The sequence below is a fragment of the Astatotilapia calliptera genome, chromosome 9, assembly GCF_964374335.1.
Source record: "Astatotilapia calliptera chromosome 9, fAstCal68.1, whole genome shotgun sequence".
NCBI classification, from domain to species: domain Eukaryota; kingdom Metazoa; phylum Chordata; class Actinopteri; order Cichliformes; family Cichlidae; genus Astatotilapia; species Astatotilapia calliptera.
In genome coordinates this window covers 35,784,892-35,803,077 of record NC_137430.1, presented here as the reverse complement: position 1 = coordinate 35,803,077, position 18,186 = coordinate 35,784,892, and the positions used below count along the sequence as shown (strand labels likewise).

General features: G+C 44.9%; 1 protein-coding gene across 2 annotated transcripts; it reads right to left on the bottom strand.

Annotated features, from left to right (window-relative positions):
• Positions 1-1,269: 1,269 nt before the first annotated feature.
• Positions 1,270-17,977, bottom strand: gnal (guanine nucleotide binding protein (G protein), alpha activating activity polypeptide, olfactory type). 2 transcript variants are annotated; one of them, XM_080306923.1, is made up of 13 exons: positions 17,327-17,977; positions 15,902-16,042; positions 15,397-15,469; positions 12,399-12,453; positions 12,127-12,246; positions 10,280-10,377; positions 9,812-9,866; positions 9,663-9,736; positions 3,067-3,125; positions 2,868-2,988; positions 2,393-2,523; positions 1,830-1,897; positions 1,270-1,753 (listed from the first exon to the last, which is right to left on the bottom strand). In XM_080306923.1, the coding sequence occupies exons 2-13, from the start codon at positions 16,035-16,037 to the stop codon at positions 1,607-1,609; spliced, it is 1,137 nt and encodes a 378-aa protein (XP_080163049.1). In that variant the 5' UTR covers positions 16,038-16,042; positions 17,327-17,977; the 3' UTR covers positions 1,270-1,606. The 2 variants fall into 2 exon arrangements, with proteins under 2 accessions (XP_080163049.1, XP_026036326.1); XM_026180541.2 differs by lacking the exon at positions 17,327-17,977 and having other exon boundaries at positions 15,902-16,514.
• Between the last annotated feature and the right edge of the window lie 209 nt (positions 17,978-18,186).

Here is an 18,186-nt window from a genome sequence, read left to right as displayed (position 1 = left end):
GATTACTCAGATTACTGAGAATACTCCAATTACAGTCTTAGGGTGTTTTCACACCTATGGTGTTTAGCCCATTTAAGTCAGACTCGCATTTGTTTTCCCATCACTGCATTCATTTATGGCGTTCACATGATCTGACCTTATCCTATGTGAAACTTTACAAAGCCATCAGCTGACTCGGACCACAGGAAATGTTTAATGTGAGAATGTTTAATCAGAGAATTTAAGCGAAGCTTCACCATCAGGGGGCAGTGTTGCGTGCTTAGTTGTGCAGGTATAAACCAGCTGATAAAGTACCTGTCCTAAGTTCAAGTGGCGCTGTTACAGGAAGAAGGTTCAAAGATATCTCTGTTCTCCCACAGCCCAAACTATGGGATAGTAAAGGTGTGCCTGGTGATGAGCAGGTGACACACTCAGGTACACATGCCTCTCACCTGGTGGCAGTCAGAATCCAGACACACGTACATGATTCTGCAGCATAGCTCAGTTATCTCATCCTCTCACAGTTTATTATTTTTAGTAAAGACTGAGGATAAACGAGATCACTTTAGTGCTTCGTACCTGCTCTGGTGATCAGAGTCCTCAAGCCGGCAGAGTCATCTGCACCTGCTCACCTGGCTAGTTTGTGGCATTAAAGCCAGCAGGTATAATACTGCCAGCCTGAGGTTAGTTACCATCAGCTCATTTTCATCTACATGTTGGCAGTAAGCTACATTACTCTCTCCTAACTCTTTTAATGACAGAGTAGTAGTTCTGTGTCTCTGTGCCCTTTATTTAGATGCACTGTCATCTGAAGATCAGCAACAAAAATAAAAAATAAAAATTTTATTTGTATGTTTCATTTGGATCAAACCATAAAGATATGTTATAGTTGTTCAGGAGCAGAAAGCTGAACAATCTGGTCTCACTTCAAAGTCCCCAGTTTCTCTGTGTGCTGTTGCTTCTCAAAGAGTGAAAACATCGTCACAGCTTGTGTTTCTGAGAAAGTGTTCAAAATCAACAACGTGAAGCTCTTAAAATGTGAAGAGGTTTTTTTGTTTTTTTGTTTTTTTTTAAAGGGAAAGATCCCTGAATTTTAATTTGGAAATTAATTGGAAAGAGTCTTCAGATTAGAAGACAGAGTCGTTTCCTGTCACGTTATATTCTATCTGCTGTGGACATGAATCTTGAGTTTATAGGTTACCGTGGCGTAGCAGAGCCAGGACACACCTGGCAACCTGCAGGTAAACACTTAGCTCTCTGAATAACAAATAAAAACATTTGAACAGCTTCTGAATAAAGACTGACCTTTGACCCCAAGTTCACAGGTAAACAAAGGTGTTTAATTATTCAAATGGATCAGCCAATCAGAGCAAAGATAACACAAATAACATGTAAAAATAGATTTCCAGACTCCACCTCCTCCCACATGACACATTGCTGCTATGCCAATAATTCTGACCACAATGCCCTGCAGGACATAAAGAACATGGAACACACAGCTAATAAGAGTCTGTCCTAATCTATAATCACTAATAAATATCACAAACGCTATGAGCATTGATCGGCTATCTGCTTCCATTACTTATCGGCTTCTTCAGAGTGGCCGGGGCCAGGCGGCGCCCAGCAGTCAGAGCAGTTCATACTGCCGCAGGTGCATCCGCTGGATGATGTCACGGCAGTCGTTGAAGACACGGCGGATGTTCTCGGTGTCAACAGCACAGGTGAAGTGAGGGTAGCAGTAATGTTTGCCGTCACCACTCGCTGTACTGATCCTCTGAAACGGGAGTCGCATGTTAGTCTGAACACGCCATCGTGTGATAGCGTGATGTCAAGGCGGGAAGCGATTTTACCAGAAACTCATCTCTGATGAAGAACTTGGCCCTCATCACTTTGGGGTCTTCATCAGTGTCTGGAACAGCTGAAACAAGTGTGCATGGTCAAGAGGTGTGTTCACATGCTCGAGGCGCACTCACGTGTTGGTGGGACAGATTTCAATTTGTGTTTATTCAACCAGGAAAAAATAAAAAGTCTCAAGATTAAAAGTCCCAACCAAGAATGACAGCATTACAGGCGTAAGCTACACATATATATACACACAAGTCATACAGCAGTCAATCACACAAAGAGGGGGGGGGGGGGGGGGGGGAGAAAAATCACGTACAGACTTCAGTCACAATAAGCCTTCAGAAGCAACGCTCCAAGGCCAGAAACAAAGCTAATAATATTCAGGAAAAACCATTTGCATCCTGAATTAACTGCATTCAGCTCATTTAAAATGGCCTTAAACTCAGTCAAACCTTAAGTCTCCTGCACATTCTGCAGCCTATTCCAGGAGGAAGGAGCAGCAAGTTTGAAATTCAGTGCAAACCTTTGAGACAAGGACATTAACTTTCCACACTCTTTGGATATTTACCATCAGCAGGAAGCTGGTAGTTGTTATATTCTGGGAAATAATCCTCCAGCTTCGACTTTCCAGCCAGAATCTTCTCAGCAAGAACATCCTGTTTGTTCAGGAAGAGGATCACTGAAATAGTCTTCAGGAACCTACGGCCAATCAGAGAACAGGACAGTCAACTACATGTACTCAGTTGGTAGGAAGTGTTTAGAAGAAAGAAGAAGAAGAAAGTGTACTTTATTGGTCCCCGTGGGGAAAATCCCTCTCTGCATTTAACCCATTCACTCAGTGAAGCAGTGGGCAGCCATTGGGCGCCCAGGGAGCAGTGTGTAGGGACGGTACCTTGCTCAGGGGTACCTCAGGGTAGCTGTTCAGGGGAATCGAACCCCCGACCTCCCGATCATGGGGCCACCACTCTACCTACTGAGCTATCCCTGCCCTGTTTAAGGCAGCCAATCAGAGTGTAATTGGCAACTTCAGTCAGTCAGAGAACCTGTTGGTCCAGATGGATCTGAAGAGGTCCAGAGATTCTCGCAGCCGATTGGTGGAGTTGTCCTCACGGATCACCATGTTGTAGCTGCTGCTCGCTGCCACGAAGATGATGGCGGTCACATCTGGACGCAAGTGCACACACACATCAAACTCCCTGCTGCTTTCAGGCTCGATCGATAAAGAATCTGTTTTTTCCTCACCGTTGAAGCACTGAATCCACTTCCTGCGTTCGTCCCGCTGTCCTCCTACATCAAACATACTGACACACACAAACACGGTTAGAGCTGTCTGTCAGCATCAGTGATGGGAAGGTTACTTTAAAAATGTATTCCACTACCGACTACATGCCCCAAAATGTAGTTTGTAATTTATTCTGTTACGTTACTCAATGAGAGTAACGTGTTTTGAATAGTACATGAATGTCCAATTGCTGTGTGATTTATTACTATTACTGAAGGTTACTCTCCATACCAACACCAGCTAGATGTTTAAATCTTAATATAAATGAGTAACAGTAGGTGGACATTAGGTAAGGCTGCACTTTTTGCAGCAATCTCGTATAGAAAACTGTTTGGCACGTATATAAAACAGGTCCGCGGCTCCGAACCATAGTAAAGGGACCTCTGGCTAATACGTCGGGTTCGTGTTGGGCTTGTAGCTGAAAACTAGCTTTACTTTGTTGTCTGGGTCGACTTTGCGAGAGACACAGAGAGGCATTGAAAGGCTGCTCCAACTGAACTTATTGTTTGGGAGGAAAACACGAACACAGTGTACAGTCGAGTCTTACCAGTCGATTATTGTCAAGGTGATGAGTAGTCGAGCAGAGCCTGGAAAGCTCTGCCTATTTCCCCTCATTAAAATTTTTTTTTTGAATAATGATTTTTAAAATTTTTAAGATTAGGCTTAAAACTTTCCTTTTTGCTAAAGCATATAGTTAGGGCTGGACCAGGTGACCCTGAATCCTCCCTTAGTTATGCTGCAATAGACGTAGGCTGCCGGGGCTTCCCATGATGCATTGGGTGTTTCCTTTCCAGTCACCTTTCTCACTCACTATGTACAGTGGGGCAAAAAAGTATTTAGTCAGCCACCGATTGTGCAAGTTCCCCCACTTAAAATGATGACAGAGGTCAGTAATTTGCACCAGAGGTACACTTCAACTGTGAGAGACAGAATGTGAAAAAAAAAAATCCATGAATCCACATGGTAGGATTTGTAAAGAATTTATTCGTAAATTAGGGTGGAAAATAAGTATTTGGTCACCTCAAACAAGGAAAATCTCTGGCTCTCACAGACCTGTAACGTCTTCTGTAAGAAGCTTTTCTGTCCCCCACTCGTTACCTGTATGAATGGCACCTGTTTGAAGAATGATTCAGGACAGACAATTAGTTATGTTAAACTTTCCTCCCTTCTGCCGTATTTTGCGGCAAAATTATCCACACCCACCGCTGCGCTATGAATTGTGGGATATATGGCATGCACTGGACCACGCCGGCGCATTTGGAGTATGCATTTGAAGTACACTTCGAATTGGGACGGTGGCGGTGACGTAATCGCACTCAAAATGCGTACTTCAAGCGTGCAGACCCTGAATTGGGACACAGCCTCAGAGATCTCAGGTGAGATTCTGAGTCATGTGACCATTTCCTTCCTGTCACTTCCTCTGGCTCCGTTTCAAACTTTATTCAGGTGTTTATAACAAAACAAGGTCAGTGGGTGACAGAAACTGTGGACAGTAGAGGTGAAACACTCTGCCTTCAGGACAGAGTCAGGGGACAAAGTTCGCTTCTTCATGTTTCGTCAGCACATTTCTGTTTACATAAATACTCTTCACAGTAAAAGTACCTGTGACTGAACCGCAAGTACACATACAGTGGGGCAAAAAAGTATTTAGTCAGCCACCGATTGTGCAAGTTCCCCCACCTAAAATGATGACAGAGGTCAGTAATTTGCACCAGAGGTACACTTCAACTGTGAGAGACAGAATGTGAAAAAAAAAATCCATGAATCCACATGGTAGGATTTGTAAAGAATTTATTCGTAAATCAGGGTGGAAAATAAGTATTTGGTCAATAACAAAAATACAACTCAATACTTTGTAACATAACCTTTGTTGGCAATAACAGAGGTCAAACGTTTACTATAGGTCTTTACCAGGTTTGCACACACAGTAGCTGGTATTTTGGCCCATTCCTCCATGCAGATCTTCTCGAGAGCAGTGATGTTTTGGGGCTGTCGCCGAGCAACACGGACTTTCAACTCCCGCCACAGATTTTCTATGGGGTTGAGGTCTGGAGACTGGCTAGGCCACTCCAGGACTTTCAAATGATTCTTACGGAGCCACTCCTTTGTTGCCCGGGCGGTGTGTTTTGGATCATTGTCATGTTGGAAGACCCAGCCTCGTTTCATCTTCAAAGTTCTCACTGATGGAAGGAGGTTTTGGCTCAAAATCTCACGATACATGGCCCCATTCATTCTGTCCTTAACACGGATCAGTCGTCCTGTCCCCTTGGCAGAAAAACAGCCCCATAGCATGATGTTTCCACCCCCATGCTTCACAGTAGGTATGGTGTTCTTGGGATGCAACTCAGTATTCTTCTTCCTCCAAACACGACGAGTTGAGTTTATACCAAAAAGTTCTACTTTAGTTTCATCTGACCACATGACATTCTCCCAATCCTCTGCTGTATCATCCATGTGCTCTCTGGCAAACTTCAGACGGGCCTGGACATGCACTGGCTTCAGCAGCGGAACACGTCTGACAGTGCGGGATTTGATTCCCTGCCGTTGTAGTGTGTTACTGATGGTGACCTTTGTTACTTTGGTCCCAGCTCTCTGCAGGTCATTCACCAGGTCCCCCCGTGTGGTTCTGGGATCTTTGCTCACCGTTCTCATGATCATTTTGACCCCACGGGATGAGATCTTGCGTGGAGCCCCAGATCGAGGGAGATTATCAGTGGTCTTGTATGTCTTCCATTTTCTGATGATTGCTCCCACAGTTGATTTTTTCACACCAAGCTGCTTGCCTATTGTAGATTCACTCTTCCCAGTCTGGTGCAGGTCTACAATACTTTTCCTGGTGTCCTTCGAAAGCTCTTTGGTCTTGGCCATGGCGGAGTTTGGAGTCTGACTGTTTGAGGCTGTGGACAGGTGTCTTTTATACAGATGATGAGTTCAAACAGGTGCCATTCATACAGGTAACGAGTGGGGGACAGAAAAGCTTCTTACAGAAGACGTTACAGGTCTGTGAGAGCCAGAGATTTTCCTTGTTTGAGGTGACCAAATACTTATTTTCCACCCTAATTTACGAATAAATTCTTTACAAATCCTACCATGTGAATTCATGGATTTTTTTTTTCACATTCTGTCTCTCACAGTTGAAGTGTACCTCTGGTGCAAATTACTGACCTCTGTCATCATTTTAAGTGGGGGAACTTGCACAATCGGTGGCTGACTAAATACTTTTTTGCCCCACTGTATTAATAGACCTCTCTGCACTGAATCATACTTGTTATTAATCTCTGTCTCTCTTCCACAGATTGTCTTCATCCTGTTTTCCTTCTCTCACCCCAACTAATCACAGCAGATGGCCCCACCCCTCCCTGATCCCGGTTCTGCCGGAGGTTTCTTCCTGTTAAAAGGGAGTTTTTCCTTCCCACTGTCGCCAAAGTGCTTGCTCATAGGGGGTCATATGATTGTTGGGTTTTTTCTCTGTATTTTCTCTGTATTATTTTAGGCTCTACCTTACAATATAAAGCGCCTTGAGGCGACTGTTGTGATTTGGCGCTATATAAATAAAATTGAATTGAAAAATATTTCTTCACATCATTATCTGGGCCGCAAGTAGAGGTGACATGGGCCGCGAGATTGAGACACGGGCATTAGAGCCTCTTAATGCGTGTTTTGTTTGGGTTTCCACTGTGTGTGGAATTACCAAAAATAGAGAGGCCATAGCCTAATATATGACACAGGGAAATACCGCTGTGTAATCCATTTCTTTCAACAAAGTAACTGTATTCTGATTACCACCTTTTAAAGGGTAACTGTAATGGAATACAGTTACTCATATTTTGCATTTTAATACGTAACACCGGTACATCTATTCCATTACTCCCCAACACTTGTCAGCAGTGCATTGTGGTTATTCATCAGTGATCTACAATCAGGTTCTCTGATGGGGCTTATGGTTTTCTTTAGGAACAAGAAGTAATTAAGTAAGTAACAAAGCAAACAAAGCCAATCTGAGCCAAGAGCTTCCCAAATACAAGCAGTATATTAAATGCCCGACCAGAGAGGAGAGGACCTTGGACCACTGTTACAGCACGATCAGCGGGGTCTATCGCGTGGTTCACTCGGACTTTCTGACCACGTCATGATCCACCTAATCCCCGCGTACAGACAGAGGCTGAAGCTCTCCAAACCTGTCGTGAGGGCTAAAAAAAAAAAACAAAAAAAAACTGGAGCAACGAGGCTGTGGAGGAGCTTCGCACGTGTTTGGAGTCTACAGACTGGGACACAATGAAGGCTGCTTCTAACAGCTTGGACGAGTTTACGGACACTGTCACCTCCTATATCCACTTCTGTGAGGTCAGCATTGTGCCATCACGCACCAGGGTGAGTTATAACAATGACAAACCCTGGTTTACTCCTACACTCAAAAAGCTGTAGCTGGAAAAGAGAAAGGCGTTCAGAAGCGGAGACAGGGACTGCTACAGAGAGGCCAAGTACAGGTTCACTAAAGAAGTGGACATTGCTAAACATCAGCACTCTGAGAAGATGCAGCAGCAGATCTCAGAGAATGACTCGGCCTCTGTGTGGAAAGGTTTTAGGAATATCACCAACTACAAGCCTAAAACCCCCCATCCACCGATGACTTGCTCTTGGCCAACACCCTTAACGACTTTTACTGCCGTTTTGACGAGCTATCAGGCAGCCTTCACACCTCCAACGGCCCCAACAATAGAGACACTTTGGACACTAATTCCCCCACCTCTCCCCCCTCCATAGAGCCATCACCACCTTCAAACACTTCACCTACAACACCCCCCTCCTCACCCCACAAAAAAGAGGATTTCACACCACCTCCTCCCACCACAACTCTTCATATTCAAACAGATGTGAGGAAGCAGTTTAAGAGTCTGAATGCTCGGAAAGCTCCTGGCCCAGACGGTGTGTCTCCTGCCACCCTCAGACACTGTGCAAACGAGCTGGCCTCAGTGTTTTCTGGCATTTTCAACTCGTCACTGCAGGCATGTCATGTGTCTGCCTGCTTCAAGTCCTCTACCATAATCCCTGTCCCCAAGAAACCTAGGATCACTGGACTAAATGACTACAGACCTGTGGCTCTGACATCTGTGGTCATGAAGTCATTTGAGCGCCTGGTTCTCTCCTACCTCAAGACCCTACGGCCCCCCTCCTGGACCCCCTGCAGTTTGCATACAGAGCCAACAGGTCTGTAGATGACGCCATCAACATGGCCCTACACTTCATCCTGCAGCATCTGGACTCCCCAGGAACCTACGCCAGGATCCTGTTTGTGGACTTCAGCTCTGCCTTCAACACCATCCTTCCAGACCATCTCCAAGGCAAGCTTTCCCAGATGAATGTGCCTGATCCCATCTGCCGGTGGATCACTGACTTCCTGACGGACAGGAAGCAGCATGTGAGGCTGGGAAAGAATGTCTCGGACTCCCGGACCATCAGCACCGGCTCCCCTCAGGGCTGTGTTCTTTCTCCTCTGCTCTTCTCCCTGTACACCAACTGCTGCACCTCCACCCACCAGTCTGTCAAGCTAATCAAGTTTGCAGATGACACCACCGTTATTGGACTCATCTCGGACGGGGATGAGTCTGCCTACAGGAGGGAGGTTGAACGTCTGGTGCCCTGGTGCAGCCACAACAACCTGGTGCTGAACGCCCAGAAGACAGTGGAGATTATTGTGGACTTCAGGAAGCACACAGCCCCCCCCCCCAATCATCCTGACTGACACCCCCATCACCACTGTGGACTCATTCCACTTCCTGGGTACCACCATCACCCAGGACCTGAAGTGGGAGCCCACCATCACCTCCGTCATAAAGAAAGCCCAGCAGAGATGTACTTCCTGAGGCAGCTGAAGAAATTCAACCTGCCAACACGGACGATGACGCAATTCTACACTGCAATCATCGAGTCCATCCTCACCTCCTCCATCACCGTGTGGTACGCTGGAGCCACTATCAGGGACAAACAGAGACTGCAGCGTGTTGTGCGCTCTGCTGAGAAGGTGATTGGCTGCAGACTCCCATCTCTGCAGGACCTGTACGCCTCCAGGACACTGGGGCGTACAGCTCAGCTCACAGCTGACCGTTCTCACCCTGGACACAGTCTGTTTGACCTGCTCCCCTCAGGCAGGAGGCTCCGGTCCATTCGCACCAGAACCTCTCGCCATGAGAACAGTTTCTTCCCCTCTGCTGTTGGACTCATGAACAATAACCACATGACTGTTGGCACCACTAACATATGACCCTATGCTGTGTTCACTGCATCATTCCATGTTTGCACTGATCACCACCTGCACTCATGTATATAAATCTATCTACTTAGCACTTATTTTTATTTTTGTTTATTTCAGCGTTGTCTGACAGTATGTTTGCACTAAGTACCACAGCAATTTCCTAATGTTGTAAACCTGCTCAACATTGGCCTGGTAAATGGCCTGTATTTGTATAGCGCTTTTACTAGTCCCCTAGTAAAACCCTTTCTGATTCCGATTCTAATTTCCTGTCCGTGAAACTGTTCTGCTGGTCGTTCCACTTACTGGAAGTTGACTTTGTCCACCTGAAAACTGGTTTCAAAAATCCCTGAAGTCAGAACTCTGCAGCGCAGCAGGTCCTGCAGGAGGAGAACAGCGAGTCAGCAATAGGTGAGTCATGCTGGGTGCTGCTGTTTGATTGGCTGGTTCGTTACCTGGTCGGTGGGTGAGTAATCGGGCCTCCGAACTGATTCCAGCCGATTCAGGAAGCTGAAACACAGGATGAGATAATGATGAGAAGCTGTACAGGAGTGTTGTGATTGGTCCACTGAGATTGCAGAGTGTGTGATGGTTTGTATATCTTTATGAGGACACAGTTCTCTTTGCAGTGACAGTGCAGTAGCATTCAGGTGGGGCCTATGTTTGATTGTGAACTGACTACACCTGCCAATGGGATGCCTGAGAATCTTTGGGTTACCAAATGATACAGCTAACTTCTTTTGTAATTTAAAGTCAAACCCATGCTTCTTCAAGCTCTGGTCTCAGTCTCCACATTTATGCTTTTGAACCAAGTTGTAACATGAGTGAGGGTCAGAAGCGGTATCTGTGCTGAGGTGTGCCAGTGCCCTGGGTGTAATGAAGGCCCTCACAAAGACTGGAACATGTGAATGTGAGTGTCTTACTACTGAGCGCAGTCAATCAGCTGATATTCATTGGCACGCTCAAAGCACGCCTTCACACCGTCGTCCTCCCACAGCTTCTGAGCATGCTCAAAGAACTCCTGAAAGATCAAAAGTTTAGCTTTGACGTTTCCTGTCGAAGCATGATTGTGAATCCATCAGCATATCTGCAGGGGGAAAAGGGCGTAGACAACGAGGAAGAGACGGCACACTTTTTGGAGATGTGTTTTCCCTTACATCATCTGACTGACTGGACGACTTCATATCAGAAGTGAGGAAAAGCAAAGTCAAATGTGATGAGACCGTAACATGGAGATTTTTTTCCCTGTGGACATGCTGATGGATGTTAGCATGATTGTGTTTCAGTAGGAAATATTTTGTGCTGTGTGATAACCTGTGATGCTGTAAACTGTTTGGTTGTGTTGGCTAAGAGACTCATTTATAGCATAAAGTAGCACTGATAGCTGATCATCTGCTTTGCCCAGCTGATTGGCTCGATACACCCGGTGTTGCAGGGAAAAACTGGAGTGTCGGACTCCAGCCGTCGGTCTGGGGACTCAAACAGGCTCTCCACCTCCACACTCCTCGTACACAAACACCAACCTCACAGCTAACAGCTGTTTCAGTGCAGCACTTCCTGCTACAGACAGTAAAGTGGACAGTCTTTCCTGGTTTAACATGAACTCACTGCTGCAGCACTAAAGTGATCCCGTCACACTGAAACCTTGATCCAGTTCGGGACACAAAGGTAGTTTATTTCATTCATTTTCACGTGTTTGCCGTTCAAACCCAGGCTTCCTGTCTACGCAGTAGAATGTCACAGCTCTGTAACCCTCCGGCCACACTGGTATGTCAGTGGGCAGATGTTGTTAAACATGAACTCACAGGTAGTTGATTTTATCATTTATAAATCATGTGGTGCTGACTGAAGGCTGGATGAACAGAGCTCATGTTGCTGGTTATTACAGTAGCGTCCACACCTAATCTACTGAGGAGGAGCTGTGATTTCCACAGTTTAATATTTTTAGGGCGGCTGACACGTTGGCAGGGCGATGTCGGCTGACTGGACAGCAGTGACTGCGCCGTGAAGCGTGTGAGAGTGAAGCAACGCAGGAAGACATTTGTTTTGAGTCTGAGTCTTCAGAGACTCCACTGTTTGGATAATGAGGCCTCAGGTGATTCCCTGAGGCAGGTGTGTGTGCGGCTGAGGTGAAGCCGTTACATCATGTCATTAACATCATTAAAACAAACAAGATTTAAAGCAGGTCTCCTGGTGCTGCTTTAAAGGTGCAGCTCACCTGTAATCAGGTAAGTCTTCTCTTAGCTGCTGACGACTGCAGACAGCTTCAGCCGAGCTGCCTGTATGTGTCACACCTTGGTCTCACCTGTCCTGCAGGAAGTCCTGACCATTGGTCACGAGGTGACAATACGGAGATGTTGGATTAACTTCATCGCTTTCAGTGATTATTTATATTTCTGTGATGGCTGGAAACTTAAACACAAACTGATCTTTACACAGAGTGGTGAAGAAAATCCTTTTGACAATTCACACAACAATCACACCCCAGTGATGTCACCCACTTCAAATCCACCAGCGTCAACCTTTAAAACAGAAACACCTTTAACAACTTCTTTCTTCCAGCCAGTCAAACGTTCACACGCCACACGACCTCCGACCGTCATGTGACGTGTCTGATTTCCTGCAGGACTGAAAGAAACTCGCCTGCTTATGCTCGCTGCGCCAGCTTTACAGGTAAGCAGCCTCACCTGTGTGTGTGTGTGTGTGTGTGTGTGTGTGTGTGTGTGTGTGTGTGTGTGTGTGTGTGTGTGTGTGTGTGTGTGTTAGTTACCTCGGTGTATTCAAAGTCAGACAGAGGACCGATGCTCTTGATGTAGTCCGCTCTGAACTGGTTACCAGGGTTACCCAGGGGAATGGGCGGAGCCAGAATAGTCATAGCTGACACAATTGTCTAAAACAAACACACACACACACACACACACACACACACGCACACTTGCTCCAGCTGTCCGTCACCACCTGTGATTAACCTCCAACTGGAAATTGTTTTTCAAATGTTTGAACCAATTACTGAGGTTCTGTGTTCGCCATCATGTCACTCACCACGATGGCGTCCTTCACGTTCTTCCTGATGTCCTGAACCTTTTGCTGCTTCTCCCTGAAAGACCAACATGAAAACTGGCTCAGGTAAAACATCCTGATGCCTCAAGAGTCTGAACATGTTCAGCTGCAGTTTGTTTAGTCCTCAGTCTCCATCTACACCCAACGTCTTGTCATTCAAGCTACACTCCACAAGATAAAACTTTATTCCAATTCAAGTCACAAACAGAGACACATCTGGGCGTCTCCACCTGTGATGATGTCATTATTAGAAATATTGATCCAAAAAACACTTATTATAATAATAAACACTTTGACATTAATGAGGGATTAAATATAGTGACTCCAGCATCTACCGAGGCCATTCATAAACATTTTTAAGGATTTTTCACAAGCGGAAGACAGCTGACAGTTTTTGTTTTATACTTTGTGAAGCACTTTGTGATCTTTCTATCTAGAAACGTGCTATATAAATAACATTTTACTTACTGACAATTTTCCTAGGAATGGACATCCCAGCAAATTCACCCCAAAGACTGAACAGGTATGGACAGTTTGCAAAGCTGCATCGTATTAAACCAGAACACTTACACTTTTATACAATACCAAAGTCAAGATATTTGTTTTTTTATAATGCGCATGTTTGGAGAAAACCATGGTTCTGTCTAAGACCTATACATCATGCCTATTGGCCAGGGTTATGTATTTAACCAACCGCACTGCAGTCAGCTGATGCTTTAAAGCAAGTGGATCGGCTTTGTGCAGTTTCAAACTTTTCTTTTAGATGTGTTGGTTTAGCAGAAGCATAACTATATTTAAGGATGCATGAAAGTTTTCACAGCCAACCTTCATGTGCTTTGTGGTGTGGAAACAGGGTGTCCTGTGTCCTGCTGAGGGTGCATCAGTAGTGTAGGGTTAACTATCCAGTCCCTGTACCATATACAGTGGGGCAAAAAAGTATTTAGTCAGCCACCGATTGTGCAAGTTCCCCCACTTAAAATGATGACAGAGGTCAGTAATTTGCACCAGAGGTACACTTCAACTGTGAGAGACAGAATGTGAAAAAAAAAAAATCCATGAATTCACATGGTAGGATTTGTAAAGAATTTATTCGTAAATCAGGGTGGAAAATAAGTATTTGGTCACCTCAAACAAGGAAAATCTCTGGCTCTCACAGACCTGTGACGTCTTCTGTAAGAAGCTTTTCTGTCCCCCACTCGTTACCTGTATGAATGGCACCTGTTTGAACTCATCATCTGTATAAAAGACACCTGTCCACAGTCTCAAACAGTCAGACTCCAAACTCCGCCATGGCCAAGACCAAAGAGCTTTCGAAGGACACCAGGAAAAGTATTGTAGACCTGCACCAGACTGGGAAGAGTGAATCTACAATAGGCAAGCAGCTTGGTGTGAAAACATCAACTGTGGGAGCAATCATCAGAAAATGGAAGACATACAAGACCACTGATAATCTCCCTCGATCTGGGGCTCCACGCAAGATCTCATCCCGTGGGGTCAAAATGATCATGAGAACGGTGAGCAAAGATCCCAGAACCACACGGGGGGACCTGGTGAATGACCTGCAGAGAGCTGGGACCAAAGTAACAAAGGTCACCATCAGTAACACACTACAATGGCAGGGAATCAAATCCCGCAGTGCCAGACGTGTTCCGCTGCTGAAGCCAGTGCATGTCCAGGCCCGTCTGAAGTTTGCCAGAGAGCACATGGATGATACAGCAGAGGATTGGGAGAATGTCATGTGGTCAGATGAAACCAAAGTAGAACTTTTTGGTATAAACTCAACTCGTCGTGTTTGGAGGAAGAAGAATACTGAGTTGCATCCCAAGAACACCATACCTACTGTGAAGCATGGGGGTGGAAACATCATGCTATGGGGCTGTTTTTCTGCCAAGGGGACAGGACGACTGATCCGTGTTAAGGACAGAATGAATGGGGCCATGTATCGTGAGATTTTGAGCCAAAACCTCCTTCCATCAGTGAGAACTTTGAAGATGAAACGAGGCTGGGTCTTCCAACATGACAATGATCCAAAACACACCGCCCGGGCAACAAAGGAGTGGCTCCGTAAGAATCATTTGAAAGTCCTGGAGTGGCCTAGCCAGTCTCCAGACCTCAACCCCATAGAAAATCTGTGGCGGGAGTTGAAAGTCCGTGTTGCTCGGCGACAGCCCCAAAACATCACTGCTCTCGAGAAGATCTGCATGGAGGAATGGGCCAAAATACCAGCTACTGTGTGTGCAAACCTGGTAAAGACCTATAGTAAACGTTTGACCTCTGTTATTGCCAACAAAGGTTATGTTACAAAGTATTGAGTTGTATTTTTGTTATTGACCAAATACTTATTTTCCACCCTGATTTACAAATAAATTCTTTACAAATCCTACCATGTGGATTCATGGATTTTTTTTCACATTCTGTCTCTCACAGTTGAAGTGTACCTCTGGTGCAAATTACTGACCTCTGTCATCATTTTAAGTGGGGGAACTTGCACAATCAGTGGCTGACTAAATACTTTTTTGCCCCACTGTATGTTTACCTTACTAGCTGTGTTCTGCATCCTATTCATTCTTGGTGGGCTCTGCCAGACTCGCCTTTTGTCAGTCTGTTCATAGAACTTCATGGCGTATCCAAGTGATGGAGGGATCTGCTTTGATCTCTCTGCACTTTGTGGATTATGTGATTCTTTTAGCACCGGGTGCATTGGTAAAGCAGTGGGAATGAGAAGTCCAACTTCTGATTCTCAGATAGAAAAGGGTGCAGTGTCTACTGCACATGAGGGGCAGAGTGCCTAAGTCCCAGACGCACTGCTCACTCAATAACAGCAGAGTTTCAACCTAGCCTGGGATTAACATCAGCACAAAGACTGAGCCAGAAGCTTCATGACGTAGGTTTCCATGAGCCAACACCTACTGGTTATGTACACTGTGATGTATGCATGCGTGTACGAATGTGTATGTGCTAATGGCTTTAATAAACTCACTCAGCATTAAAGCCGTCCACATGAAGAATCCTCATCTGTTTGACAATGGTGCTTTTACCCGATTCTCCTGCACCTACAGTTACAGAGAGATGGATGGACAGATGCGATCCTTACAGTCAACATGGTCTTCCTCACACATAATATTCAGAAAGCTGAGCCAGGTTTTAGTGGATAAAATGAGTGGCTGCTTTTTTCTTCTTATATCACCTACTGGTGTAAACACATGGAGTCTCATAGCTTTCATGGGTGACGAGCTCAAGAGCTAAAGTCTGATTAGAGATGTCAAGTATTGTCATAATTTATTGTTGGGTAACTAAATGTTTGGCTAAAGTTCAAAATATTATATAAGCTTTGTCAGAGGACCCAAAATCTGGTGACATGACGGTGCTACTGTGACAGAAAGCCTAACATAGCCTTATTGTGCCCCATATTTGGAACTACTTTTTAAAGTTAATTCTGAAATTGCTCAAACAAAAATAGATTGAAAGAGACGGCGGCATCTCACCAAGCAGTAAGAGTCTGTGTGTAGCTTTGTACGTCTGTCGTTCCCTCTGCAGCTGCTTCTCAATCTTCTTATTTGCTTCTCTCTTTGCCTTTTCATCCAGTCGTTCTTCATCTGTTTTGCCGCCCAGACAGCCCATCTCAACTGGAACCATAGAAACCAGTAAGAACCGGACAAAGACCCACCACACAGCGCATCTTTGTTTTTTTTTTAATGTGTGTAAATTCTTGAGCCATCCCTCAGGTTGTTTTTATAGCTCAACTTCCTGGTGACTTTTAAAGTGGTCTTGAGCAGTTGTTGTTCAGGCTTTGAGGAAGCTCCTTTAAACTTCTTCTTTGGCTGCTTTTTCATTCATGTTTTTGACTGTTGGCTGACAGCTTGGCACATCGTAGCAGGGACGGCATAAGGGGGAGAAAAGTCCACTTTAAGGATCGTTGACAGAAATAACATTTGTTTACCAACATTAGTTTTGTTTTCTTTTTGGCAAGGAGGAATAAATCCAGTTAGCTTCTGGCCCCGCCTCACCCCACCTCATTTCATGATTTGGTCCAGGAGCACGCCCCCCAGCTGATGCCGAGCAGTAAGACGGTTGGATGGCTCCATTAAAACGTGAAGCCTGGGATAGACAGACTAATGAAACTCGTAGTGTAGGAAGCTCAAGCAGTTTCTTCAGTGTTAGCTAGCTAGCTTCATTCCTAAAAGGAATGTTTTTGGTGTGTATGGGTCTGCATGTATTTTGCCGCTGCTCAAGTGCTTTACTTAAGTACACTTGTACTAAAAAAGCAGATCTCCAATACTGAAAACCAAGATCTAGCGTAGCATAGATCTTGGTTTTCAGTATTGGAGTTTTTTTAAAATAGAAATCTGATATCAGTAGATGAAAGTGTTACTGTGAAGAGCATTTGAAGAATGTGTATAATTGTTCCGAGTACTTTTACTTTAAATGCTACAGGTAGTTTATTTTTTAATTGAAATGCTGAGTTTAAATTGTAGAAGTTGTTTAACACAAACCAGATTTAAAATCCTTGCAGTCGTGTGGGGACACGGAGCCAAACAACGTTTCCTACACTGGATTTGCTTTTTCCTCCTGGAAACATCCTACATGGTGGATCACAGACAGCAAAGGATTTGTGTATTTGTGCTTTTACCCTTCTTCACAAATACTTTCTGGTCTTCACAGCCTGGTTCATGCCTGACAGGTCTCTCTGTCACACTCACGTAGATTTATAACAAGCAATAACAAAAACAAACCATAGAGGAAAAATGGAAATGGGTTTGAATGGAAAACGAAATCTTAAAAATGTAAATAAACAGTTTTCACTCTTATAATAAACTGATTGCTCTGAGATAAACTACATTCTAAACTGTAAATGAGCTGGGTACAGGACCCTAGCACTGATCCAGTTTAAAAGTCTGAAAGGTACCGACCCGTGATGTCTCAGCAGCTCAGGATCAGTCCGGCCATCAAAGTCCACGAAGAAGAAGAATACAGAGTTGTTGGCCCAGGTCCAGTTTCAGTCCAGTTCAGGCAGACGGAGCAGATTGCTGCTGCTCGGGTGTGCTCTTCTCTGAGTAGTGACACACCTGAGCAGCTCTCTCCCACCTGCCTCCCCTCTAAGGTCTCTAACGGTGCCTCATTAGGCATCTCCCCATCTCCTTTCCTTTGGGGGATCTTTGCTGTTTTTCCTCTTGTGTCAGTTTGTTGCCTGACGACTAGTGGCACAGACACAAAAACAAACTGGTTTCAGGCAGGACTCTGTTGGACCAGAACAGACTCCAGTCCAGATAAAAGGTCGAAACTGATGTTTGGGAGGAAACGGGTGCAGGAATAAAACTCGGAAAGACAAATCTGAGATATTTCAACATGCGATGCGTTTCCTTTGTAACCTTACTGAAATAAATGAAGCTTTGGGAGATAACGTGACTGCAGTTTTTTCAGCAGCTCCTCGTACAAACACCTGAACTCCTTTTATTTCTTCAGCCATGCAGCGACATTAACATGTGGCTCACATGCAGTCAGTGTAATCTGAATCATAAATAAAGGTTTTTGTCCACAACCAACTGCAGCTGTTTTAAACACCAAACTGCAGAAAGCTCTGAATCTCTGGCTGATTACTCTGAGCTGCATGCGTGTGATACAGACCATAAACTGTTTAAGCAGCAGGGGCGCTGCTGCACAGGGACCGGTACACTCAGCGTTTCACCACCTGTGCAGGCTCAAGGAGCGCTTCTTTTTTTTTTTTTTTTTTTTTTTTTAAAACTGTGGGCATTATTCCCCTCATATTTAT